This window comes from Siniperca chuatsi, linkage group LG4 (genome assembly GCF_020085105.1).
Source record: "Siniperca chuatsi isolate FFG_IHB_CAS linkage group LG4, ASM2008510v1, whole genome shotgun sequence".
NCBI lineage: Eukaryota > Metazoa > Chordata > Actinopteri > Centrarchiformes > Sinipercidae > Siniperca > Siniperca chuatsi.
Window position 1 is genome coordinate 31,953,763 of NC_058045.1, and position 27,285 is coordinate 31,981,047.

Consider the following 27,285-nt stretch of genomic DNA (forward strand, 5'->3'; position numbering starts at 1 on the left):
TTAGATGTGTACTTTTGTTTATTCAAATAATATGTTTCACATTTGCGCGACAAAAGGCTTCTGAAACTAAAGTCTCGCAGCTCAGCGGCTCCACGGCAGCGCTGACGTGGTCGTGACGTCAGTGCTTCGCGTAGGAGCGTGTCACCGCTTTGGCAAACTGCTCGCAGTGGACCCGCCCGTCAGCTCCAACACCCGCCTCCTTCAGCAGCTCGTCCACTGAAAACACAGTGACACGGCTGTCACTCAAAGTGTTTCATGAAACTGTATGTTGATGTTATATTGCAACTTGTTCCAGAAAAATATTCTACACTCAGATGTCATTGTAGGAGTCGTTCAATATCATTAAATAGTGTGTTTTGGTATGCATGTCTCCCTCCGATCACTAGCGCTGGCCTTCATGTAAAGACATGTATGCCCTGTTCAGTTTCCAACATGTAAACAACGTTCTTGGCATCATCCAAGTCATAATTTTACTGGGAAACTCAGATTTTTCTGAACGCTCTGATATATCCCACTTGGCGCTTAATAATACAGAAGAACCTGAAAACCGAACAGACATGTTTCCCTCGTGTCGGCGAAACTCTGCTATTCAAAGTAATTAACCCACATTTATTCAGTATGATGCTATGTTGTTAATTCACAGCGTAAACGTGGGAATCTTTCCCATCTCCTACGATCCATCCAGTATGACCTGAACGCAGCATTGATCATGTGACTAACTGTAATATGATGCAGTTTTTTAATGTTGCTGTGTTTGTGCTGCTAGACAGTGGAGCGATAACTCGTGGAGGGCTGACAATATTCTTGTTAAATGGCAGAACATTTTTTAACATTACAACATTTTACAAAGCCAAGCACACTGTAACAGCCCCATTAGAAGGCCTCTATATGTTTTGTTGCACCTGTCTGAAGTTCGGTGACCTCATGTATTCCCAGCATTGCTCCACACTCCCACCTGAGCAGAGGGCTAATCAGCCAGAATAAGTGAAAACACCTGTGTGGGTATACAGGCCCTTTAAAGTAAAGCACGTCCCCTTAGGTAATCTGCCTTATTCTGTCTTGTTTCAAGACACACACACACACACACACACACACTTACTGAAACAAGCTGATTTGAAGTGGAAACAGGCTGAAATATCTAAAGACTTTTATGTTGAAATGTTCTTGAATGTGTCTTTGTGTCTAACTAGACTGAAACTGAGACTGGCCTCAGTAGTTTTGCATTAAACATAATCTCATTAAATGTGACTGTTATCTTTATTTCTTTTCTTTTCTGCATCTCTTGTTTCAAATGATCTGCAGTAATTAAAATCCCCTGACTGGAAGCTTCACTGTTTTTCACCAGACTCGGATGTCCAAGAGGCGACACTTGGCGGGATTAAAATGAAGGAACAGAAAAAAAAAAAGCTAAATAATAGAACAAAGATAATGTTTGGTAACAACAGTTCAAAGTTATCAGCGAAACAATAAAACACCGGGGGATTAGAAACTGACAGGAACCCACGGGTTTAATATTAAAACCATGTGACGTTATTCTAAATGAAATGCCAGATTTAAAAGATAAACACGTATTTGTATAAATGCCTCCAGCGCTCTCACCCTCCCGCTCTGTCAGTTTCTCTCCCAGCCCCGTGAGTTTGGCTCGCAGCTCCGAGGCAAAGATAAAGCCTTTCTGCTCCTTGTCAGCCATCCTCATGGCCTCCAGGATCTCCTCCTCCGGCACCTCCTGCTGGAGCTGCCGGTGCATGACGCTCAGGAAGGTGGAGAAGTCCAGCTCTCCGCCCCAGCCTGCAGGAAGATAGAGTTTTAGCGGTCCAGTCATCTGTAATGTCCCCAGATGAATAGATACGATGAAAGTTGATCTCTGCAGGAGAAATGAGGACACTGCAAGGAAAAGTTAGAAGATTCAGTGAGAGGAATAACAGTGGTATCACAGTGAATATGAGATAAGTTGTTCGAACAGTAAAGCAATGAAACAGAAAATAAAGAGCGGTGCTTTTAGATAAGATGGTGACAGTTTAAGCATGTTGAATAAACTGTGAGACACATTACAGCTGGGACACAGATGTATTTAGATATGTATTATACAAAGATAAGACAAGAGAGTCAAATATCAGCAGCCTTTCTGTTCACAGACAGAGACAGTGAAACCATAATAAAAATGATTATATTGCTGCTGTCGAGGTAAAGCTTTATTCACTTTTCAGGAACTTGGAAGAAAGCCGTGTTTCAGCTTGACCTCCAGGCGTTTGTCAGTTTCTTCCTGGTTTTGAAAAAACATTAACAGACAACATATAAGCAAGTTCCTTCCAGTAGACTGAGGTCAGAGCATAGAAAGTTGGGAGACAGTTACAGAGTACGACTGAAATGTGTAAAAGCAGGTCTGCTGAAACTTATGAACATTAAATGCTGTAATGTTGTAAAAAAAACACCATGTGAGCGGCGTGGCTGCGGGGGTGTTGGTCAATCGGTCCAACACAGAGACATATCTCCACACCTACTGAGTGGTTTGTCATAAAAACTGTCCCAGACATCCACTGTTCCCCCGAGGGTGAACCTAAAAGACCCTGGCGATCACTAACTTTTCATCTCACAGATCAAAGTGTCCGTTTGTGCAGCACTTCAGCCCGTGATTAGTCTGATGTTTCACCTGCGCTTCATGTGGCTCTACATTTATTCCACAGTGGGTCTAAATCTTCCTTCATCAGAGTTGGTAAAGTGTCTCTTGGCTTGATGTGTTGCTGGTTTTTATGTATTTATTTTAATCTTTAATACATAAACTACTATATTGCTTATATTGCTAATATTTGCAATATATATATATATATCATTGTCATCAGCATATTCCTGTAATGGTTTAATGTCTGCAAACTAAATTTCCTTCAGTACATTAATAAAGTTGAAGTTCAAACAGTGGTTTGAGTTTACTGCTAATTTAATATGCTAACATTAGCATTTATCATTGTAAACCGTTATAAACCTAAAGGCTGTAAATTATTTTCAACTCATAGTCAAGCAAGTTGTCTTCAGGTAGGGTGTGGTCCCCCCCGCCCCTCTGGAGAGACCGTCATTTCAGGGTTTCGGTTCTACACTCTGCTGTGCATCGTACCGGGACCGGGTGTTCCCAGTCTCACGGCGGTTCGTGAAATAGTCACGAAATTTAATCTACAGATTTGTGTGTAACACTCACAAATTTCAAACTAACGAGGACAAACGTGGTATAAGGAGCGACAAGATCCGCATAGGGAAGAGGTCGGGTCAAACACAGGGCTTTCCCACCGGAGACTGGGGTTCGTTTCCTGTGTGAAACAAATCGATGTTGATTGTTTTAAGAAACTATTTATTTGAACCCAAACCAAGATCTTTTCCTAAACCTAACCAAACTGCGTCACCTGAAATGTTTCTCAGCCAGCTTTATTTTGAAAGTCTAACCAGATGTTGCATATTTATTATTGCTAACTGGACCGAGGGGAAAAACGTGGTGCAGGCACGAAAGATACTTTCAGCTGAAATACATTAATTTGAAAGTCGTGCTGAGTGTCACGAAAACTACACGACATGTCATGACTATTTCACTATTTGAGACTGTGTTTTTGTGTTTTTTGCAATTATTATTTTTCTTCTGGTCATCAAATCTCACGTTCAGACTCAAACCAGCAGTGAACGTTTCTGCTAACAGGTGTGTGTGTGTGTGAATCACAGCCTGATGGATCTTCTTCCTCCATTGTTGTCCAGAAACTATTAAAACACATCAGCGAGCCGCTCTGTTGCACTGGGTGACATGTTCCTTCATCACCACGAACACACACACTGTAGTTTATTCTGACTCCGCCCCACACACACCGTCCTGCTGCCCCAAACACTCACTACAGCACCACATGTGGATTCATCCGCCGCTGGAAATAGTCCCCAACAGATGCTCTGTTTCCTCCTGTTAGTCTGATAAAAACTACAGCGAGCAGCTGTTTGAGGAAACTACTGAGCCTTTTTAAACAGGAAACTATATATTTAAAGGTTTACGTCTTCAGCAGGAACCAATGAGCTCGCAGCTGAGAGCCGCAGACAGGAAGTCAGACGGTACTGAGAGACGGACCGACGTGTTGCTGGTTTGGGTTTGCAAATGATTCGTTGATAATAAGAGAAATATTTAAAAATCACCAGCCTCATTTAAAGACAAATGTAGAGGATTGTGCAGTCTTGGCAGAGGTTTGCGCTCCCATTATCTAAGACTGAGGCTCCTGCTGAGTATTCCTGTGATCCTACGATGAGGATGGATGATGACAGCGATGATGATGGAAAAGAGCTGAAATGAGATCAGAGAGGATCTGTGATCTGAGGAGGACAACATGAAAACAGCAGCAGCGCGCTCACAGTGTGTGTTCCCTCTGGTTCACGGTCACCTCGGGGCGTCGTGTTGTGTTTGATTGTCGTTCGCTTTATTTGTAATTCTGCCTTGTTACGCGGCCCTGCGGTGATCCACAGGAGTCATTTGTTTCAGTTCATGTAATGTCACACGAGGTGATGACACGTGCTGTAAAGCAGAGACACGGAGAGCGTTTCAATGCAGCACTTTCACAGAATGACTGGACTGCCTTCTCCTCGGTCTTTATATATTTTCATATTAGTGCTAAAATTATTAGTTGATCATTCAATTAGTCGATAGATCAATTAATCACCAACGATTTTGATACTTGATTAATCACTTAAGCATCTTGTTGGGCTCTGGAAAATGTTGTATTTTCTCACATTTCATGTTCTAAATGATTATTATTAGTTGCAGTTGCCCTAGTTTATATTTCAAAAAATATACACAAAAGTAAAGAACTGGTGTGGATGTCACATCCAAAGCCCTGTACACACTGTGAGATAAGAACGATGTGGCAGGTTTATTGCTTGTCACACTGTGTGAGATGGGTTTGATAAAAACTTGTCACAGTCTGAGTCAGACTTTTAAGACACGTGTCAGGTCGTGCGATGAATGCGTGGTGAGTCTTAGCGTTACGATGTGAAAGAGCCACGTCATCAGATTGCATCTGCTCCACTCTCATGTTTTGAAAATGCAGCAAAACAAGTTTTTGCCATAGAGCGGAACAGTTTTTTCAACCTTTATTCAGAACTTACAAAGCTACAGCATTGGCCAATGTATTCTGCATCATGAGCTGAAGCTGAAAATGAAACTGCTGAGAAAACGGATTTGATGATGATGTGCAGCTTAAATTCCTTTACTTTTAAATTCTTACTTTTAAATTCAATTTTGGATGAATTCAGCAGCTATGGCGCCGCCGTTTTTGTTCCAAACTGCAACGACGAAGCATTTTAAATTCACCGCTGCTCTGATCAACCACGGCAGTTCATGAAATAGTCACAAAATTTAATTTATAGATTTGTGTACATGGACACGATTTTTGTGACACTCAGCACGACTTTCAAACCATTAAGGACGAAGGTATTAAGAGTGACAAACTCCGCGTAGGGAGGAGGTCGAGGTGGATGGATGGGTCAACACGGGGGACTGGGATTTGTTTCCTGTGTGAAACCAATGTTGATTGTTTTAAGGAAGTATTTATTCTAACCCAAACCACGACCTTTTCCTAAACCAAACTGCGAACGTCACCTGAAATGTTTCTCAGAAAGCTTTATTTTGAAAGTCTAACTGGACGTTGCACATTTATTATTGCTAAGCACGAAAGATACTTCCAGTTGAAATACATTAGTTTGAAAGTCGTGCCGAGTGTCACAGAAAAAATGGAAAATTTGTGTCCAAGTACACGAATCCTATAGATTACAGTTTGGGACTATTTCACAAACTGGATTAACACCTCTGACTGACTTCTTCTAAAAGCACGTGGTCAGAACATAAACCCAGAGGATCGCTGCATTATGAGACTCCCGTGGTTCTACGTCAAGTAGCATCGAGGAGATCATTTTCAGAAAAACTTTAAACGGGTTCAACAAGTCCTCCAAATTAAACAACAAAATCGTTGTTAGTCCACGAAGCGCTTTCTGATCAGCAGGACGACGTCGTCTGTCTGTGCCTCCCAAAGTGCCAAACATCACCGTTGCAAAATGGATCTGATTTGTGATGTGACAACGCTCTGGTTAAGGTTTGGGCACAAAAACGATTTGGTTAGGTTTAGAGAAAGATCATGGTGAGGATTAAAATGACTACTTAGTGAGGGTTAGGGGACCTTCGTTGTCATGGTTACAATAATAACCACGTGGTTAGATGTTGAGTGTGTTGTTGGACTTTGTGTCGCCTGACTTCCTCCTCTGAGGTCACTGTCACTTGGAGGTGAACAGATGTTGTTTCGGGGCACCTGCTGAAACGACTGATGATGACAGTTACCTGCTTTACAACTACACAGGAAGCCAATCAATCAATCAATCAGTCAGTCAAGGATTCATTTATAGATCGGCTATCATTCAAGAAACGCAGGGGTGTTGCTACTTTTACCAAAAACGTATTCCACCGCGGTGGATGGGGGAAAATGGGACCACAGACAGGTAGGACAGCCACAGGTGTACCTATGTTGTGGCTCAGCAGGTGTCGTTGGACCTCGGAGGGGGTGGGGTTTGACCCGAGGCATCGCATCACTGTGATCAGCTCCCGGGCTTCAATCTTCCCTTTACGCTGGCGGTCGTACAGAGAGAAACACTCCTTAAACTCTGCAACAACACACACACACAACCAAGGTTTGCAAAGAAAAGCAGAATAAAGAACAGCAAAGATTTGCACATCCAGCATCTAAAGTCATGACAGTTCAGAGAGGATTATACGCACACTGGAGAGCTTCTTTTTAATACTTCATTACAGACGGTGTGGGGTTTGCCCGACAAAGATCGTCAGGGTGAAATGCAGAATCACATTAATATGTTATTAACAAAAAAGTATCGAGGAAGTTCTTATCCAGTTTCTAGACAATCCTTTATGAAATATTTTCTGATAAAAGTAAAATTATAATGATAAAGATTTAAAGGCGGGGTCAGCGTCCTAGTCCATTCTAGTCCAATACGCGTCTTTTTGTCAAATTCAGTTAATTTGCTCTGCGTTCAGTGTGAGCGCTGAAAGAAACTCTGGTGTTCGGCTCTGTGAACGGGAAGCAAACAAAGTGGTCACGCAACACTGTTCCAGCCATGATGTGTGTGTCAGGTGACGTTAAACGACTTGCCCACAAACACTCAGCTGACTTTCTACTTTGCCAGGATCTGCTGCTGTTGTGATGTTAGCTGTAGCAGCAGCAGGAGAGTTGTGAGCGTCGCTGTCTGGAGCTGCTGTGCTGGCTCTGGGAAACCGTCTCGTCCTCTCTGGCTGTTAGCTTCGCAGCAGCAGCTGTAGCGACAGTCTGCTAACCCACAGCCTAGCTAACGTTAGTTCCATTACTTGCTGAGTCGTTGTTCGCTCTGTATCATGGTATTTGTCGTGATATTGGATTCTCCAGAATCGCAGACCCCGCCTGTGAGGAGATCTTGCACCAGGAACAACAGAGACATTTTTTTTAAAAGGATTAGAGCTTTTTAGACTCTTTTAGCTGCTAGTTTTGGTTTTGCAGCACATTTCCTGTCCGGTCTCAGTGTTTCCAGCAGCTGTTTTTTAATCAAACAAGCTCTAATAAACCCACTTAACATTACCTGCTCAGCAGCAAACAGCAGACTGGCTGGTGAACATCCTGTTTGTATGTATCTGGACAGATATTTTCTGACATTTAACAAAATGATGACTTTATTTATCTGAAAATGACTGACAAACTGTCACTGACAGACTGCCAATCAATAACCTCTACAATGTCACAGAAACAAAGCCATAAAACCCACAATAACTCCTTTCCTTATCCTTTCAAGCAGAGACAATAATCTGAATTTAATGTCTCCTCATTAGTCTAAAAACTGTGTTCAGATAGAGAACCTTTGTGTTTAATCACATTAGCAGGTTGGGGAAGTTGGCCAACTGATCGCTGCATGAATCTGCTGGAACAGGAACAAGTGCTGCTTTGTATTGAGGCAGGCACACGGAAAAGCTGTCTGATTAAATACCAACACTGCTCTGCCTGGCTGGGTTTGTCTGTGAAAGAGAAATAATCTCATAAAAGCTAGTGAATTTGTTTCCTGCACTGCCAAAAAACCTATTACATGAAAAGAAATGCATCAGTCATCTGTAAAGTGGCTGTTTTTATTCCACTAACTGGAAGCAGTAATTCACTACAACACTTGTGTCATGACTAATTTCTGTCTCCACCCAGCAGTAATGTAGGCTATTAGTAAAATGTATGAGAGTCTTACCATTAATCTGATCCTGTGTCAGGAACTTTGCCTGGGATGAAAGGAGGAAAACAGCATGAAAAAGCAGAAAGTAGTGTGCAGGTGGAATCTGGATGGCAGCGTGAAGCTTCAAAGAGGGCTCTGGAAGTGTCTCACCATTGTGGCTCCGTGCGAGCGGCCGGCGGGTCTGAACTCTGCCGGCTGGTAATCGGCTCAGGAAAGTGATCCAGGCCGATGTAAGATGAGGAACGTAATGGCAGTGGGTGGAGGATCCTGGCTGAGACTCCATGTGGAGGGAAGGCAGGACAGGTACAGGACACATCCCTCCCTCTGCTGTTAGAGCTCAGTGTGGGATATTTTATTACCAGCAGCGGCAGTGTGGCTGGTATTGTTTTCACCTTGTGAGTCTGTGTGTGTACATGTGTGTGCATGTGTGTGTGTATGTGTGTGTGTGTGTGTGTGTGTGCATGTGTGTGTGTGTGTGTGTGTGTGTGTGTGTGTGTGTCATCATGGCAAATATGATGGCCACAGATTTTCCACATCAGCGTGTTTCCAGGTGTTGGGGAGTAACTGCACATGTAGTAAAAAAGCCTTTAGTGTCTCTGCTGCAGGCTACAGACTCCAGGCTACATTAGCCGCTACTAGCATAACACAACTGTCAGAGGAAGAGTTGCACTGTGGGTAATGTAGGCACCAGGTTTTGACAAAGAAGAAGAATGTTTCTGGTTCTGCTGCATCGATTTTGATCCTATTTTTAACTGTCCACTAGGAGTGCAATAATAAATCTGTGGAATTCTCTAGATTTCCTGCATTTCCCAGAATGCAGTCCTCAGAAAAGAGATGTAAACTTGTTGCATTCATGTTCAAGACAAAACTCATAAGCAGCCGAATGGGAAAAACGTTGGAACAACCGTTAAGAAAAACGGATGTTGTGAGCTGCGTAGATGGAGAGAGCAGCAGTGGCAGAGATTGGTTGTGTCCTTGCCAGCTGAGAAATTGTGTGTCCTCCCTTTAAGATACTCAAACCTCCTCCTCATTACTGCATTCTGCTCTATTTTCTGCTCCTGTTGGTGTAGAAATCCGTCTCTGTGCTTTCTCTAAGGTGGATTTCTTGACGTATACTGAGCACAGTAATGTATAGATGCTGTACGGCTGAATTGGATAAACCTTAATGTTCCATATGAAACATGTTTTTCCTTCCAAAATGTGAATGACTCAGCTGCGATTCGCCACACGCCTCCTCAAAAAAAGCCACTTAATTTACCATTAAGAGATCAACAGGCAAATAGAGAAAACACAAATATCCGCAGGAAGCAGAGATTAACGTCTCTGATGCTGAGAGGAACCACAGAGGAAATAAACTGCAGCTGAACATCACACACGGTCAGGCAACCAAGTGGGGATTCATTTCATTTTAATTAGTTCTCTTTTATTCAGACCACCGACGCCTCGGGACATGCAGGAGAACAAAACCATATCGTACATATTGCAGTTGAAACAGACCTGCATTTTTCCACAACACAAACAAAAAACAAACTAAACTTATTAATGCACTAACGCTGAAAATCACACCCAGCTCTAACAAAACAGACTGACTGTGGTTCACTAACATATGAGGCGGGGAGCACTGCTACATGTACCAGGACAGAAATCTCAAGTTAGATCCTAAAGATAACTTTTTTGTTTTCCAGCTGTGATCTCAGTGATCAGTGAAGACCATTTCAGAACGGCTTTTTTAAACTGTAAAATTTCAACACATCACGCAGAACAGAGTAGAATTAACATCTCTATTAGTGAAATCTGCCCTGACACCATGCTGACAACTACAGTGGTTTGGCATAAAAAATAAAAAGCCAAGGGGTTGCGTTGCTGTGGCCGTGTTGCTGCAGGTACAGGTGAAACGATGGCATACTGCACGATTCTGAGTGATAGATCCATGACATTAAGCGCTTTTCCGACATGGACTATGCAACAGTGGCGTCTTCATCTTGGTGTTAAAGTGATGGCTTATTGTCATTCGGACTTAGATGACTTTTACATGAATGATCCTTATGGTTTTATTGAGATATGACAGGACATTTATGGAAAGAGACACAATGCTCGTGCAGGACTTGGGACCTGGTGTGCGAGAGGAACATTGAGTCAGTGACAGTGTGAATGCTCTGTCTGGTTATTAAATGAGCAGTGGTGTTATGTCTGGGTGCTCTGACGGAGGTGGAGCGTGAACACGGCACGAGGCTGTGGGACGTAGATCAGCCCGGGGTGCTTCTTCCTCAGGACCCCGTCGTTCCACAGACAGGCCACCCAGACCGCCACCAGGAACAGAGCTGCAGAGAAACTACCAACCAAAAACACATTTTCACATCTGCGCAAAGTATCTGAATACACAGATTTGTTTCCTTCACATTATCTTTGTGGTTTTGTGTAAAATGACGTTTATGGATTGGCGAATTCTCTCCACACAGGAAGTAACAGATCCAAACTTTAACCCCAAAGGGGAAAACCTGGACACATCACCTTACAAGATTTCTGGGTAATGTAGTCCATGAAGTCCAAGTTAGCTTTCATTGCTTTTTAGAGCTGCTAATGTGCAAAGTCACCACTGTGCAGCTTTAAATGTGAATATTTTCATCAGCCAGCGCGTCTGTTCATTCGTACCTGTAGAGCATGAAGAGGCCGTTGCCGTCGGGAACCAAGCCCCGCCTCCTCTGGTGCATCACTGTGGCGGTCATGGCGAAGAAGGTGAAGATAAAGAGGATGAAGGTCTGTCCCTCAGTGATCAGGTACCTGATAGGAGAAACAGGGAGGGTTAGTGGGTCTGTTCACTGCGCTGTGAGCAGAGGGTCACAGGCTCAATCCCCACTGTGTTTTAAAACCAAAATATCAATAACAATATAGTCTTAGGTAATAGAGTAATAATGAAACCTAGAACCTTCTGTTGGTTCTGTTGTTGCAGGACTTTGGTCGACTGGGGAAGGCCCACAAGGTGTCACCTGTTTTAGCCACTTAACTTACTCCCAGGTCGATGTTGATGAGCACACAACGATAACTCTGCAACTCAAAGATGTTTAACAACTTGGAAAATTCATCTAGTTAAAAAAGTCAACATTCAAATTGCAAAATCAGTATATAAATTCAACAAATGTGCTGAAATTAGTTTTGTGTTTTACGTAATTGTGTGTGTGGTACGTTTGTTTATCCGACAACATAACACTTAATTAATGTAGTGCTTTTTGGCAGCTAAGTGTCCTTGAACGCACCAACAATGAGGGTTTTCAAAAGTGTCCCTGTTACAATTCAAAGTGAGTGTGATCCCATCCACCTGTTTTTCAGCACATTTCAGTTTGCGCATAAAAAAAACTGAGTGGAAACATCAGTAATTCCAAAAAAAGTCAGAATATTGGCTGAGGTGTGAAAGTTGGTGTGTGGATACAAATCAAATGGAAGCAGACTGAGAGAATAAATGATGGCGTCCATGAAGCCTGAAGAGCTGAAAGCATCAGGTGTGTGTGGAGCGATGAGGAGGCTGGAGCCTTCCTCACATAAACACATGAAGCCGACAGAAACATCATGTTTCTCACATGGTTTCCCATCGTCTGAGCTTCCACTGGAGCTCTTTTAGTGACGTCGTCTCGCTGCGTCCTCTTCTTCTGCGACGCTTTAACGGCAGCGGCTGGAGGATCAGCTCCACCAGCTGTTTACCTCCATCAGCCAATGAGCTCGTGTTCTCGCAGCAGCAGCAGCGGGCGGAGACGCGCATTAGTTTGTGGACTTTCTGGAAATTTGGACGGAAACTTGAATAATAATATACACTTTAAAGCCACCATGTGTAAAATTGGAAAAGGTTCAATGTTGAAATTTGATTTGAAAGAGGCTCTAATCTCACAAAGATTATAAACGTAGTGGCTGGAAAAATGAAGTTCATGAAATTGTGTACCAAGGCGACTGGTTCCTGAAAACTAAAAATAATGTTTTTTTTGGAAACTCTAGTCAGGAGTGATGTGAAGGATATATCATCCTTTCATCCTTTAGTGCTGTGCTCACTGAGTAAAGTAATTAGTCAGCAACACCTGAGAACTACCTAATCAATTATTACTAACACCTGGAGGCACTCACACACACACACACACACACACACACACACAGCCTCAGCTGCAGGTGTATTGTTCATCAGACACTAGTTACAGTTTCGGTTCAGATTATCTGGTGGGACAACAGTCACACTCTAACAATGCAAAAGCACATTGCAAAATAAAAAACAACTTGAAGCCAGGAAGCAATGGTTTGTTTCTATATACTTACTTTGCATACTGACATACAATATATAGTACATTTTCCTAATTTAGTATTCCAAGTAATTTATTTGTACAGGCCTGTATTACACCTGTTTTAAAAAGCTAATTGTGAATATGAAACAGAACTATAACTATGTTTATAGCTATCTTTAGCCTGCTAGCGGTGTGTGAAATATCTCAACAATTACAGCAGAAGAAGAATTGCCTTGAAATCTTGTACAGACAGTCATGACCCTCAGAGGATGAATCCTACTGACTCTGGTGAATATCTGACTGTTCATCTAGCGCCACCATCAGGTCGACATGTTAACGTGTCCGACACTTTGGTTTGTGACCAAATACCTGCAGAGCTGATGGCGTTCCCATCAGCCTCAGCTGCACTCTGTGTTTACTGCTAACTAGCTAATGTTAGCATGCAAATCAGAATAAGAATCAGCTTTATTGCCAAGTAGATTTACACATACAAGGAATTTGCTTTGGTCTTTTGGGGCAAAACAATAAACACAGTAGAAATATAACGAAAGATAAAGCAAATGCTGCAGGTCAAGAATCAAACGCGCACCACAACACCGAGGCAGCGCCATCTAGGACTGATTTCCAAACCCGTTAAAATAAGGTTTTGAACATGGAAAACTGCCCATCACCCATTAAACGCTAGCATCTTTTGTTAGCACACCGACATTAGTGTACAGCCTCACAGAGCTGCTAGCCTGACTCTTAAACTGTCCCAGTTATAGACTACAAACAAATCCTAAGCAGGTTCTGAGGAAAAATTGCTCACGGTATTATCCTCCTCACCGTCGGTGGTCTAAATTCATCCTGATAGCTTGGAAAAGAGAGTACCAGCATATTTGAAAACATCGATTCTCTGTGTAATTATGAAGAAGTAACACGCTTCGTGGTTATTAGCCACCATGTAGTTTTCTGATAACTTCACAGCTTGTCATGGATTCTCTAACAAGTCCTTGTTAGTTTTCCAGTTTTTCTCAGCAGGGAGCCGGTCGACCCCTGAGCTCCTTCAGACTGTTTCTGTTGAAGAAGGAATCTAATCTCGTTCTGCTGTTGGCCTCGCTGGACGTCTGTCTGGAGGAGAACATCTCAGAATATAAATGTACCGAAGTCAGGTGAAGAATGCAAGACGAGCCGCGACGCTTCCCCCTCAGACAATTTACACAACGCTCGTAACACAAACCAAACGTAGATTTATGCACCTGCAACGGACCTAATCCCCACTTCCAGCAAACACAGGTTTCCCTCGGTGACTCCATCTGTTTCTCACTGTGTGAGGTTTTCATTACAAAGACAAATTGTTTGGTTTCCCTCTGGTGAGATGTAGAAACACAACACAGAAGATGATAGAGTCAGTGATCAGCACCTCTCTTCCACTAACAGACAGAAATATATCTACTCTTACAACAAAAGGTTTCAGAAGCAGCTGAAGAGGTTCATGAAGGCAGGCCTGCGAAAGAAATGAGTAAAATGGATTGTAATATGGATGATGAGATGAGATTTTTATTGTTGTTTTGTTTTACTTTTCAGTCGTTTGAATTTTTTCTTCTTGTTTTAATGGTTTGTATATACAGTGGCCGCCAAGGGCAGACGCACTGCAGCTTAAGAAAACACAAGCAAATAAAAAAAACATCTTCATCAATTTGACAACACGCGCAGCATTTAGAAAACACACAGCGAATACACACAACGACAACAGAAGTGTTTCCAGAGGACACTAAAGGTGCTTGTTGTTGCCACGGTTTGTGAAGTTATTGAAGTCGGGTCCGTGTATCATCCGTTTATGTTTTGGTTGTGGGTTTCTCACTTCTAACATTAACAGTAGTAACATTTTTCAAATTCCTTCAAATTTAGTGTAATTTTCAGTTTAAAAAATGATAAAATGCTTTAGAAAACTTTTTGTTTGACTCCCTCTCAGCTGGTGAGTGCAGCTGCAGACTGCGCAGAGTGGAGAAACAGCACAAAACAAAGCAACAGATGATCTGGACTCGACCTTTGCGGTTGGGTATGTTGTGTGTATTCGCTGTGTGTTTTCTAAATGCTGCGCGTGTTGTCAAATTGATGAAGATGTTTTTTTTATTTGCTTGTGTTGTGTGTATTTGTTTTCTTAAGCTGCAGTGCGTCTGCGCTTGTCGGCCACCGTATGTACATGTAGCGTTTTGATGTCATTTTATTGTTGGATGCAAAGTTAATGTTGAAACTTCATTGTTTACTGTAAGTGTGCAAACATTCTTGACTATTGGTATTTTATTTGCCAAGGCCACGGCTATGGCGATCCCAGTAAACAGGGATTGAACCTGTGATGGCTCAGTCACAGGACAGACCCGCTGTGTGATCTAGTAGTAAAGCAGTCTGACCAGTAGTAGGCGGCGCTGGGGACAAGTAGCATCCACGCTGCAGGCGGCATCTTGTCCTCCTGTTTCCTGTGACTGAAACCACCACTGAAGAAGAGGAAGAGGACGAGGAAGAGAGGAACATACCTGGGGGAGACAGATAGAGGACAGAAAGAATAAAACAAGTGATATCTGGGAAAGACACTCCTTTACTGACAACCTTTCTCAGTCTGAACGCCCTGAAGTGTTCTTGCTTTGCACGTACTGTATTATGGAGGACGCGTCGGGAGCTCACTCTTGTGAACTCTGACAAGCTTTGGACAAGATTTCCAGCGTCCGTTTTGCACGAGAGAGAGGCCTACACACAGTCTTAGTATCTAATGGCCCAGTCAAACCTGAAAGCTGACGAGCAACCTTCCTTAGTTCGTCATTGTGATTACAGGCAGTAAGCTAGCAATCTCGCTAGCTACAGCAAGCCAACTACTAACAACACACGTTTAAAGGTCCTGCACAAGTGTTTTCACCTAATCTGGCTCACTGTCACTGTCATGGACTACCGGGACACTTGAATAGAACGGAGCCATTGTTAACGTTATTATTAATTATTAGTAAAAGACCTGGATTGATATGCCGCTGAAAATAGTCCCTAACAAACACAAGTTGCTGACAATAAGAAAATATAGAATAACTTCAGCCTCATTTTTAAGTGTGTTGGATAAAGCTGGATTACAGGCAAAGTGGGCGCGGCCCCCAAAGTCTCCAGGATACTGTGTGGTTTCAGGTAATTGAATAAAGGCACCCAGTGGTGGCGCAATGGAGCAATGTTTTGATGAGCTGAGCTTTAGTCACATAAAATCAGGGCGTAGCTGCGTCTCCTCGTCATGTTTCAGACGTCTCAGTTCCACCAAAGAGACGTTTCCCCTCTAAACTTCTCACATGGTTTCATTTCCATAACTGTTTCATTCTATTTCACACAAAGAAATCAAAGATGACAGAAGTCCAAAAACTGAAACCAGATTTGTGTATCAGAACTTTGTTTTTACTTTATATAAAGAGGTCAAAGCTCCACCCTGAACAGTGAAACGCTGCTCTGACATTGATGCATCCGTATTAACAATCTAATAATGTAGAATCAGATTATCAGTCACAGAAGACATTTTACTGGAGTATTTTTACATTGTTATATTGCTACTTTACTCAAGTAGAAAACAAAGCATTGACCTCAGTATGAATCACTAATGAACACGAGCTTTAAGTAAAGTCTGGTGATCTTCTATATTATTCTTCTTGTCAACAAATCCCACGTTCAGACTCAAACCAGCAGTGAACGTATCTGCTAACGAGTGTGTGTGTGTGTGTGTGTGTGTGTGTGAATCACAGCCTGATGGATCTCTGACACACACACACCGTCCTGCTGCCCCAAACACTCACTACAGCACCACACGTGGATTCATCCGCCGCTGGAAATAGTCCCCATTTTACAGCTGACTTCACGGCGGTGTTGGTGTGACTGTACTAAACATAAACAGTAAAAAAAAAAAAGTTTGGGGTCTTCTTACCACATCAGATGACCAAGAGTGTCGTCATAGTAAAACAGAAGCTCAAAAGCATTGATCTGCAAAACAAAATAATGTTCATCACTGTTACGGACTCGAGCCTTTAGCAGAGACACTAAGAGATTCAGTAGTGTGTCTCCTGCTTTATATTGCCTGACTTTGCGGGTCAGTCGTGTGTTTCCTTATTCCTGACATGTCCTCACAGACAGGTGTTTCATATTTTCCACAAGTTCAGTTTCAGTTGTTAATTTCCCACATGGCCGAGGTGGCATCAGACACTCGTGTGTAGTTAGAAATTAGAAATCATTAGAAATTAATTGCAATGTGACTTTGCATCTTTTTGCTGAAAAACTAATAATGTTGTTCGGCCCTAATATGTAAAGAATATTTTTGTCTAACTTGTTCTCTGTTTGTCTTGCCTTTTATGCTGTTTTATTGCATGCATTGTATCTCTGTTCTCAATTAATCATTTTGTCTAAAAACATCAGAAAATAGTGAAAAATGCCCCAGAGCACCATATCCCGTCTTCACAAGGTGTCCGACCAACAGTCCAAAAGCCAAATATATTCAAATGTCTCTGTGTGTAAGACCATCAGAAACAGTTAATTCTCACATTTGAGAACCTGGAGTGACTTAAACAATCAATCGATTATCAGAATAGCTGCCAGTTAATGTTCTTTCGGTCAGATAATAGATCAGTCGACTGATCGTTGCAGCTCTAAAATGAAACTTAATGTGCTGATGAGGACGTGTCAAAATCCCTGTCCATCACTAATCTACAGGTACATATAATTCACAGTTAAATGCAGGGCTGCATCGTATTTTTGCTGCTGACTTAATTAATTAATAAAAACATTTGATTCGTTTACGTTTAGAAAAAACTGTTAAAATATCCGTCGAGTAACCAGCGAGTCTCATCTTAAGGTTTCTAGTCTGACCAGCAGCTGAAAAACCCAAAGACTGAGATCAAACTCATTTAAACTAACTGGATTTGGCTGTAAAACAGTGGTTTGTTTAACTCATTTAGTTAAAAAGCTAGTTTTGGGGTGTGGTAGAGATATATATTCCTCCGGAAACATTATTTCAACAACAAAAACTGAATCACAACATTTTTTTCACACAATAATATATCAATATATATCTTTTCCGGATGCAGCAGCTACCAGGGAGGAGGGTTTGAGCTTCTTCATGACTGGATTCTCTCTGACCGACAGGTGCAGCTGGTAGCCAATCAGCAGGAGCCGTCGGGTGATGGAGTCGGCCGCCAGGTGGAGGCTGGTTCCCATGACGACGGCGATGATGCCGAGGTAGACGGCAGGGCGGGGCAGCGTCCTGGGGCTGCGTTCAAGCATCTGAGACAGGAGAGCAGAAGTTCGACTGATCTGAATCACTGTACGAAAGTATGCATGAGATTATTGTTCAGTGTGTGTAGCGGTGTGTTGTGTGTCAGTTACTTTGAGCAGTATGAGCGGTGTGCTGATGTTGTACAGTATGTGGAGATATTCTGCAGCACCGGGACGGTTCAGAGGACACCAGTCTGCTGGGAGGACGAGCTGCAACAGATGTAGGCAGCAGGAAACATATTTCTCCCTTAAAAAGACTCCGATCCTCACGGGACTTAAATAACATTTATGATTTAGATTTAGATCAGCTGCTTTCAGAAATACTTTTACCATAAGCCGTCTGTCAGGGCTGCACCAGATCAATCTTCTGAGGATATTTTAACCCAGAAAACAAATGTAAAAATTATTTTCTCAATCAGCAAAAACATCTCAGAAACGTGGTGTACCATCCTGTCGGGCGGTACGCCACGCTTCTGAGACGTTTCTGGTCCGCTCGCTTTTCCACAGTGTCCTACATGAACACACAAGTGTTCTTCTTTTATTCTCTGTACTCCCCTCGCTGCTGTAAAGTGGGCGGGGCTCAGTAAGAAAAAGGCGGTGTCACATATTTCCCTGCACCAATCAGGATTTAGCAGCATGTGAATCAGAATCTGATGGTTGGTGTTTGCTCACCGCAGCCCTGATGAGTTTTCTCTTAATAAATAGTACCTGAAGAAGTTCGGGGGGTTTTTTTAGCTTTGATTGTTTTTTGTTTTTGTTTTTTGTCATAAATATTTAATATTAAAGAGAAATACATTTCAAGGTTTCAGGGGCTTTAAAGAGAAAAGAAAAAACTGAGAGAGGGACTGTTTAATGCACTGCTGGGGACAGATCGATCCTGATTAATGGGGTAACTTCAGGTTTGTTGATAAAAGTGGAGACACTGACTTTAGCATTAAAACGCTTTCATGCAAAATATTCATTCAGATATTTCTGTTTAATCCTAATTTCTTACATCCATTTAGATAATTCGTTCAATTTAGTAATCAACATAGTCGGAGGAACTATGTTCTCTGGAAAAAAGTGATACAAATTCAATGATTTCAAAGCTGTAATATTGTTGTATATAGTTGTTTTAAGAAGCGTTCAGACCTCAGGGTCTAGCCTTTATAACACATCTTTGGACATTTCTCACAGCTCCTGTTATTGTCTTTCATCCATAAACAGATTATTTGGATTTCACTTCTTTTCTCCCTTCCCCTCTCTGGCAGTGTGCATGCCATTTTCTGTAAGATGATTTAATAAAAAACAATTAAGCTACCACTGCAATTTCATATATTTGAACATATTTTATATTTACTCAACTTATTTTCAAAAACTAAATTGAGAAATCATTACTGTTTCAGCATTTAGAGTTTATACAACTTTTTTTGGAATATTTTAAGACAGACGTTAACAGTATTAAGATTGTCTAAAAAGAATTTAAATAGTTTGTTTAATAACTGATTAAATGTTAGCCTTATCAATCAAAAACAGCGTTTCATTTGTCAGCAACTCTCCACGAGGTTTTCTGGGTGAGGTGGTTTTAAAAGCGACACCATGAACACAACATTTCACCAATCAAGACCTCTATTTACTGTCCAGCAGACATTCAGCAATAACAATAATAATTTAAAAACAATAAGGAATTGTAAATTTGCTAATTTGATGTGGCAATGGCAAATCATGACATCATAAAGTGCTAAATTAAAATCTTAAATGATTCATCTTGAACTGAAACTGGAAAACAAAGCAGGAAAAAAAATCAATTAAACTGAAATAAACAAATAAAAACAGACGAAAAAAGAAACGTTCATTTTCTCTTTCTATGTTTTTTTTTTTTTTTCTGGCCGAATGTGTCCTCAATAAAGTCTAGTTAATCAGTAAAACAATACATTTATCCTGTAGGACTAAACACCAGTTATCATCCCGTTACCATGACAACAGCCCGGCCCACATCCAGGATCCAGTTCTGGACGGTGAAGCCGAGCCAGAGGTCCAGGTGGAACCGAGGCTTTGACAGAAGCGACTCCATCTCGGCAGAAACGGCCGACCGGCTGCAGGACACGGGACATGTTACAGAAGACAAACGAGCGCAATTATTCAACTGAACTGGCATCTGATTCACTAAAGCAGCAGCTAATTATGCAATCAGTCACTCCGACTGCCTTCGAGACGCATTTCGCAGTGAAGGAGAGCTTAAAAGCTGGAATGCAGTGATGGGATTTGTCTGAGCTCAGCGGCTGAGAAAAGAAACCAAAATGTAGCTGAAATGAAAAGGGAGCATTTACTAAAGCACCAAATCAACTCTGGGACAAACACGAGCCAAACAATAGACTGCAAATAAATATGACACGGCCACTGAAATGTAGAAGTCGTCTGAGAGCGCAGGTTCAGTTCTGCTTTCAGGAAGAAATACTCACACAATGTTGTTATGTGCTGTCGGTTCAGCACTTTTGTACAGACATTCATGCTCCGCAGAGGATGAATCCCACTGACTGCGGTGATGCTCTGACGTTTCCTCCAGCGCCACCATGAGGTGGATATTTGTGTTTCTGACTGAAATATCTCAACAGCTGTTGGATGGACTGTGACGAAATGTGGTTCAGACATTCATGCTCCCCTCAGGATGAACTGTGAGAACGGTTACGCTTTATTTGGATAATCAGAATCAGAAATACTTTATTGATCCCTGAAGGGAAACTCTTTGTTACAGCAGCTCGCCTTTACGTCAGTGCACACAGGAGGAAGTACTAGCAAACAATATGATGCACTATAAAATAAGTCAGAAAATAAAAAAGTACCAGGTGGGTATAAGTATAAGATAAAATAAGTGTGAAGTACCAAGTGGGTTTACTGGTTGATGATGATAATACAGTATAATAATACAATGTAATAATATAAGTAATAAGCAGAGGTGCATGTACTGTCGGGTTAAGTGTAGCTTATTGAGATTATTAAGATCTTGCACAGCAGTAATGGAGGTATAATCCGCCTGCAGATAGTTTAGAGAGCTGACAATCTGTTAAACATCTACAAACAGTTGAAATGTTACAGAAACTCTAACTTGACTGTCCAAGTCAAGTGTTAACTTCGGTGAGCCTCTGACTCTTCATCTGGTATAGTCTACTGGTTAAAGCCTACTGGTTAAAGCCTACTGGTTAAAGCCTACTGGTTACCGCTTAACTGCAACTGTTTGCGGGTTGATTCTGGTCGAGGGCCTTCGTTGCATGTCGTCCACGTGTGTGTGTGTGTGTGTGTGATCTACAGGCTGACAGAGGAGGGGTTTTTTTTTTAAAAAAGACTGAAAAGTCCCGAAGCCAGTGAAAGTGACCTGACGTATGCTCTCCTTCCAAAATCATCAAACTCTGTGGAAGTGGATTCCCTCCAGCTCTAATCTCATCTGTTCATCTGTCACACACCCAGCAGAGGACAGGCTAATGTCCTGCTGCTTTCATTTGGATGCAGCATTCATTATATAATCAGGTTAGTCCCACTGACATCCACAAGAGCCTTTTCAGAGAGGAGCCAGCCAGGAATGCAGCAGCAGGACACACTTTACAGATGGAAACCAACAGCACAGAGCAAAATTCAGACTTCCTCTTTTTATAGCCAGATGCAAACAAAAATAAAGCTTTGGATCCTTCATCATGAAACTCTAAACTGAGCCCAGGTTACACACCCAGCTGGGCTCAGTGCTTTCTGGACGACAGACTATTGGAAACACTGGAAAAAAGAACAAAGCAATCAGAGATTTCAAGATTAAAGTCGTTATTGTTCTGAAAATAATGTCACCACTTTTTATTCTTGTAGAATTAGACGTTCGAGTCGTTTCAACTACATCTGAATCAAATAGCATTTAGAAAAACTCAACATAGGCTTTATTCTCATAACACTAGTAAGTCATTTGACTGTGTTTATTTTGAGTGTAAAACATAATGTCTCGGTACACTTTAGAAAAAAGAAAGAAGACAATTACAGAAAGAGAAGATAATAAAAAGCCAAAATGTATTTAACAGAAATAATTCGGTTTTTAGTCTCGATTTAAAAATCTCAGTGAAGTTTGTCTCTCTGATCGGGCGAGTAGAGCACGCTGAGAAAACGCTCTGCCAACAATAGATCGTTTATTAATCTTAATGAGATTCTGCCAAGCAGGAAGAGTTTTCCAGGTAATAAGTAACAGTCTGTGGTCTGACCTGATGAAACAGGAAGTGAGGACAGATCGTGTGCTCAAGTTGGAGCTTCGTTTAGAAGCATTTATTCACTCAGTCTGTTTTTGTCTTTATCCACAAACACCTTTTACCCCTCAGACACTGAGATATTTTGACTTCTTCTCCGTTTTTTAATGCGCAAATTGAAAATGTGTATAAAAACAGCTGGATGGAAATCTTTGTGTTAGAAATGGGCGAACTCTGGCAGAGTGGCAGAGATGGAAGATTCGGACTTTTGTCTCAAAATATTCTCACTGTCTTCTCAAAATCTCCAGTGTTTTTTCCCTGAGAGTGTCCAGTCCTCGTGGTCAGGTCGTGTCCCATCACAGAAGAATGACTGAAATCCATCCAGTCAAAGCAGTTTGCAGCTTTTGACCTGCAAGGCGTCCACTCAGGAGGTTTACCTCAACAGGACACGGTGAAGGAGGGACGCTTGTGGTTCGGGTGCCGCAACAAAACCAGGAAGGAAGCGCAACTTCGAACATGACAGAGCTGTGTGATTAATTAGAGACGGCTGGAATAGTTGATTAAGGGTGGGACTAATTATGAAAAATTAATTTTACAAACCTGCACATGAAAGTTGCTGCATGCAGAGCTGAGTTCTGTCTCTTCCGGCTGGATGGCTGCATCTCTGTTTTCCAGCTGACCGTCTGTTTGTTACAATGAAACTCTGGCTATTGTACTAAAATACAGTTTAAACAGCCGCAGTATCGCCGGCCTAATGCCACACAGTGCACAGCTGAAGCAGTGCCAAGTCTCAATGACGGCCAGTTAGGTCGACAGTAGCGACAGTCCTGATGCTGTCACCTCCAAACCTCTTCTGTCAGTTATCTTGATTAGCTTTTACAAAACCCTCTTCGGTCTTGTGATGTTTCCTGAAATTTTCCTTCCTCGTTGTTTGCTCTCGTGACTTTTGCTCGCGTCGGTGCTGAAGCTGGACATGGTTCCTTTGGACTGAAACAAAGCCGAATCATTTCATGATAAAACGCCACGGCCTCTGTGCAGGAGTTAAACTGCAGGTTGATCTGCCAGCAGATAAGCCTGTAATCTGTATAAACCTCCTCCCGATGTTTTATTAGACAGCATTAATCCGGTTTCAGATGAACACAGTTAGAAGCTTATGCTCCGACCGGGGTTCGCTGCAGAGATCATGAATACCTGTAAAACATGTTTTAATGTGACTGAAAGAAAACTTAGTCTGCAGCACCTGGCTGATCACAGCTCAGGTAACGTTCATCAGTCGTGGTAAGAATGATGAAAACTGAACCCAGAGGGATTCAATAAGGAATTTGAAAGGAAACAGATTCGATAAGAAGGTTTAGCATTTGATTCATATTTGAAAAAATGCTATCATATCAAATAAAGAAGTACTCAAATACCAGCAAAGCCACAGGGTAGAAATACTCTGTCACAAGTGAAAGTCAACATTTTACTTAAGTAAAAGTAGAAAAGTATTAGCATCAAAATATACTTAAAGTACTCATTATGCAGAGTAATATATATTATATAACTGGATTCTAATTATTGATGCATTAATGTGTTCATCACTTTAATGTTGCAGCTGCTGAAGGTGGAGCTACTTTTAATGACATTATATTCTGCTGGGCAGCTCGTGAATGTAATAACTTTATAATAATAATCGCTTTATTTATACCAGCACCTTTAAAAACAAAGTTACAAAGTGCTTTACAATTTTTAAAAAAATTCACCAAAGGATCAATAAAGTCTTTTCTTTATCCATGATATTAAATCCAAATGTATTTGTTGATTACATTTTGTATTATTAATCTGAATCTGCAAAGTAACTAAAGTTGTCAAATAAATGTAGTGGAGTAAAAAGTAAAGTATTTCCCTCTGAATTGTAGTGGAGTTGAAGTATAAATTATCAGAAAATTGAAATACTCAAGTGAAGTACAAGTAACTAAAATTGTACATTACAGTAAAAGTACAGTGCTTGAGTAAATGTACTTAGTTACTTTCCATCACTGATCAAACCCTGAACTTTAGAGATGAAAGATCAGAAAACGCCTGTGTGCTTTGCTTTGGAGGCTGTTATGTGACTGAGTGGACGGACGCTTTACATCAGCCAGTTGGCAGTGAGTGTTGCTGATCCAACAGCAGCACTGTGGCTGAGTGAAGTCGTGGTTCGGACCTGAAGAGGAACACTGTGCAATACTGCCTCTGTAACTTGGCAACAGCCAATGAGACGCACACACCAACGCACACACTGCTGGGCAGTCACAGCTGAAAGCACACAGAAGGACGGAGATGCCTCGATGTGTACGCCTCGACTCTCTCCTCCATTTTCTCTGCCCACTTATTCCCATTCAGAGTCGACTTTCAGTCCTGCTGCTGCTGCTGCTGGAGACGTTTATCCAGCTTTCTCCAAGAACTGCAGTTTCTCTTTGATTCGTTGTAATTTTTCTAAATTTTTAAAGCTCCAGTGTGTCACATTTAGGAGCAGCTGTCGGCAGAAATGGAATATAATATTCATAAAGTGTGTTTTCATTAGCGTTTAATCACCTGAAAATAAGAATCGCTGTGTTTTCGTTACCTTAGAATCAGCCGCTTATATCTACAGAGGGAGCGGGTCCCCTTCAACGGAGGCCGCCATGTTGCGCCGCCATGTTTCTACAGTAGCCCAGAACGGACAAACCAATCACTGGCTTCAGAGAGGGCCATTTGCGTTTTTCGCGAGTTTCGCAGCCACCGTAGTTTCTCCTGCACGCTTGGAAGGGGAGGGCGAGGCGAGCGGTGTTCAAATGGTTGCTAACTGCGATTTCATGCTAGATGCCACTAACTCCTCCACACTGGACCTTTAGCTCAAGTAAAAACTCCTCATGAACAATTCTGTACTTTGGGACAGGTGGCATCTTTACAGAGGCTTTTTATTCGTGGAGCTGCTCGGTGTGAAATATATGGAATCAATAGGCCTCTCTCAGAGTATGCCGAGTTTGGATTTAAATCAGTATTTCATACTTGTTTAGTTGTCTGACCACAGAAACAGAAAAATACATAAACTGTTTGGTGAATTTGGCTGCATTAAAACACGGTGATGGTGTCCACAGTGAGCAGGAGGAGACTGATCGCAGGTCTGACAGGTCGAAGCTCAGCAGAGTGACCAGCTGTCGGCTGTGTGGCAGCAACTTTAACTTTCTCTGTGATCACTCTTAATAAATGTCGATGCAGCTGCTGTCAGTAACCTGCATTTCATGTTGTAAATGTCCGACGGCGTTGTGACCATGACTTGAACAGTTTTGTTGTTTTCCGACTGAAAAGAGGACGAAGAAGAAGAGATTTAACCGTTTTCATGCTGTTCAGGTGTTCCACTGTGGATGGTACGAGGTGTTTCGTCTGAAGTAGGATTCAAACCCACAGCTCTGTTCACAGAGAAGAAACCCTGGAGCCCGAAACCGCTCAGCCGTCCTGACGACAGACAAAATGTAGAACGTGTTATCGCTGTGTTCCTGTAATTCCACACTTTTCATTAACTCCAAAGCCCAGAGCTGCTTTTAAAAAACAGTTTTAAATCTATTTCTTAACACGAAACCTCTGAGAGCTGTCACTGCCGCTGCTGAGGGGGCTCTGTGTTTGCTACAAAGTCAAACAACAGAAAACTACTACTACTAATCAGCTTTAGCTTTTAAATCTTATCCTGAAAAGGGTTTTTATAAACTGACTGTCAACAACAAAAATCTCACCACACAGTCAATTTAGTAGGTGTTCTGGAGCTTTCGATCATATCACCCAGTATTCCTCAGCAGATGGAGAATTTCCATTTTTCTGAGCACTTTATATAATAAAGATTTTAATTAACAGGCGGAACAGCTAACTCATGTCAAAAGAAACATAAAATTAATTGTAAAATTGCTTGTTTAGTATACAAAATTCTAATCCCGCTCGCCTCGCCCTCCCCTTCCAAGCAAATAGGAGAAACTACGGTGGCCGTGAAAACCGCGAACGGCCTATCTAGAGCCGGTGTTTGGTTTGTCCGCTCTGGGCTACTGTAGAAACATGGCGGTGCAACATGGCGGCCTCCGTGGAAGGGGACCCGCTCCCTCTGTAGATAAAAAGGGCTGATTCTAAGGTAACGAAAACACAGCGATTCTTATTTTCAGGTGATTAAATACTAATGAAAACATACTTATAAATATTATATTCAATGTTACACACTGGACCTTTAAGATCAGGCCAAGAGACAACAGTTGAAAATTAGCCTTTTGGCTAACACTGGTACATTCACAGTGATGCTGATCAATGTGCATTGTCTCTGAAAATAAATAAAATACATAAATAAAATTTTAATGTTGTATTTGGCAAACTTAGTCACCCGTACAGTGACTAGGGTTTTTGTTTTGGGTGTCTGGATGTACTGGCGGCTAGTTTGCTGGATTCAAAAGCAAATATTTATGTAAATGTAGATACGACATCTATTGCCTGTCCTTTGCATGGACCTGTCCTGTTGCTTCCTCTTTTTTCCACATTAAAGTTGTGTTGTTGTTTTTTGTATCCAAACTGAGAGTCTAAATTATATATATATACATTTAGATATATATAAAAATAAATATATAGGTACTCTCAGCTACAAGTTACATAAACTCACAGGTTGTACAGCATTTTTGGGTTGTTGTATTGTCTTTAAATCTACATTACTGAATATGAAATCTGGGAACTATTAAAGGCAGGTTAATAACATTAATAATTTATAATATTCACCATATTTATGATATTAAATAACAAACCTGCAGACAAGACAAAAAATATTGTAAACTCAGAAATGATGAATATTAATACATACACAAACAGATACAATGTGATGGACATGAGAGCGGTTTAGAAACAAACAGCTAACATTTTTCTCTCTAGTTTTAACACACAAAATGTACATGAATGGGAATCAAATTAGATGTTTTTTTTTAAAAGAAATTGCAGTTGAACACAGAATGGACAAGGTATTCAGCCTTTTGAAAAGCAAGAAGAGGAGGAAAGAAGAAATTCAAACTTTATGTTAAAACTATTGAATCCTCTCTTAACAAAAAGGCTAGGCCTTTAATTTGATATAATCAACACTCCCCCCTGCTTTTCATTCTTTTTACTACATTGTTGTTTAAATATTGTCATTGTTTACCTTTATTTCTTTGTATGTATATTTTTCTATCTTATTTCTAGTTATTTTGTATTCCTCTATGTATTTTTTAATTCACTGTAACTGTGAAACAAAGTACTTTTTAAAAAAAGAGGAAGTCAGAGTAGTGGAACGCATA

At 41.4% G+C, this 27,285-nt stretch overlaps 2 protein-coding genes and 1 long non-coding RNA gene across 5 annotated transcripts; 1 reads left to right on the forward strand and 2 right to left on the reverse strand.

Moving 5' to 3' along the window:
* calml4b (calmodulin-like 4b) lies at positions 1-8,552 on the reverse strand. 2 transcript variants are annotated; one of them, XM_044192606.1, is made up of 5 exons: positions 8,413-8,552; positions 8,278-8,308; positions 6,526-6,666; positions 1,600-1,788; positions 1-216 (listed from the first exon to the last, which is right to left on the reverse strand). In XM_044192606.1, the coding sequence occupies exons 1-5, from the start codon at positions 8,413-8,415 to the stop codon at positions 119-121; spliced, it is 462 nt and encodes a 153-aa protein (XP_044048541.1). In that variant the 5' UTR covers positions 8,416-8,552; the 3' UTR covers positions 1-118. The 2 variants fall into 2 exon arrangements, with proteins under 2 accessions (XP_044048541.1, XP_044048540.1); XM_044192605.1 differs by having other exon boundaries at positions 1,600-1,884.
* Positions 8,434-17,777, forward strand: LOC122874569. Its single transcript, XR_006377634.1, has 4 exons — positions 8,434-8,565; positions 10,722-10,789; positions 10,921-12,538; positions 17,664-17,777. It is a non-coding gene; the product is annotated as an uncharacterized LOC122874569 (long non-coding RNA).
* cln6b (CLN6 transmembrane ER protein b) lies at positions 8,705-23,028 on the reverse strand. Of its 2 annotated transcripts, XM_044192603.1 has the most exons (8): positions 22,589-23,028; positions 19,747-19,867; positions 17,904-18,002; positions 17,613-17,801; positions 16,453-16,508; positions 14,918-15,040; positions 10,915-11,043; positions 8,705-10,594 (listed from the first exon to the last, which is right to left on the reverse strand). In XM_044192603.1, the coding sequence occupies exons 1-8, from the start codon at positions 22,648-22,650 to the stop codon at positions 10,447-10,449; spliced, it is 927 nt and encodes a 308-aa protein (XP_044048538.1). In that variant the 5' UTR covers positions 22,651-23,028; the 3' UTR covers positions 8,705-10,446. The 2 variants fall into 2 exon arrangements, with proteins under 2 accessions (XP_044048538.1, XP_044048539.1); XM_044192604.1 differs by lacking the exon at positions 17,904-18,002.
* Between the last annotated feature and the right edge of the window lie 4,257 nt (positions 23,029-27,285).

Coding starts and splice junctions, on each gene's coding strand:
- calml4b (XM_044192605.1), bottom strand. Junction 6,667..8,277: donor GACACAGGATCAGATTAATG/GTAAGACTCTCA, acceptor GTGTTGTTGCAG/AGTTTAAGGAGTGTTTCTCT. Junction 1,885..6,525: donor CCTGCTGAGCCACAACATAG/GTACACCTGTGG, acceptor TTTTCCTTGCAG/TGTCCTCATTTCTCCTGCAG.
- cln6b (XM_044192603.1), bottom strand. CDS start 22,650: ATGCAGCCATCCAGCCGGAAGAGACAGAACTCAGCTCTGCATGCAGCA. Junction 18,003..19,746: donor TGGGCCGGGCTGTTGTCATG/GTAACGGGATGA, acceptor CATCTGTTGCAG/CTCGTCCTCCCAGCAGACTG. Junction 16,509..17,612: donor AGCTCAAACCCTCCTCCCTG/GTAGCTGCTGCA, acceptor TTTGTTTTGCAG/ATCAATGCTTTTGAGCTTCT.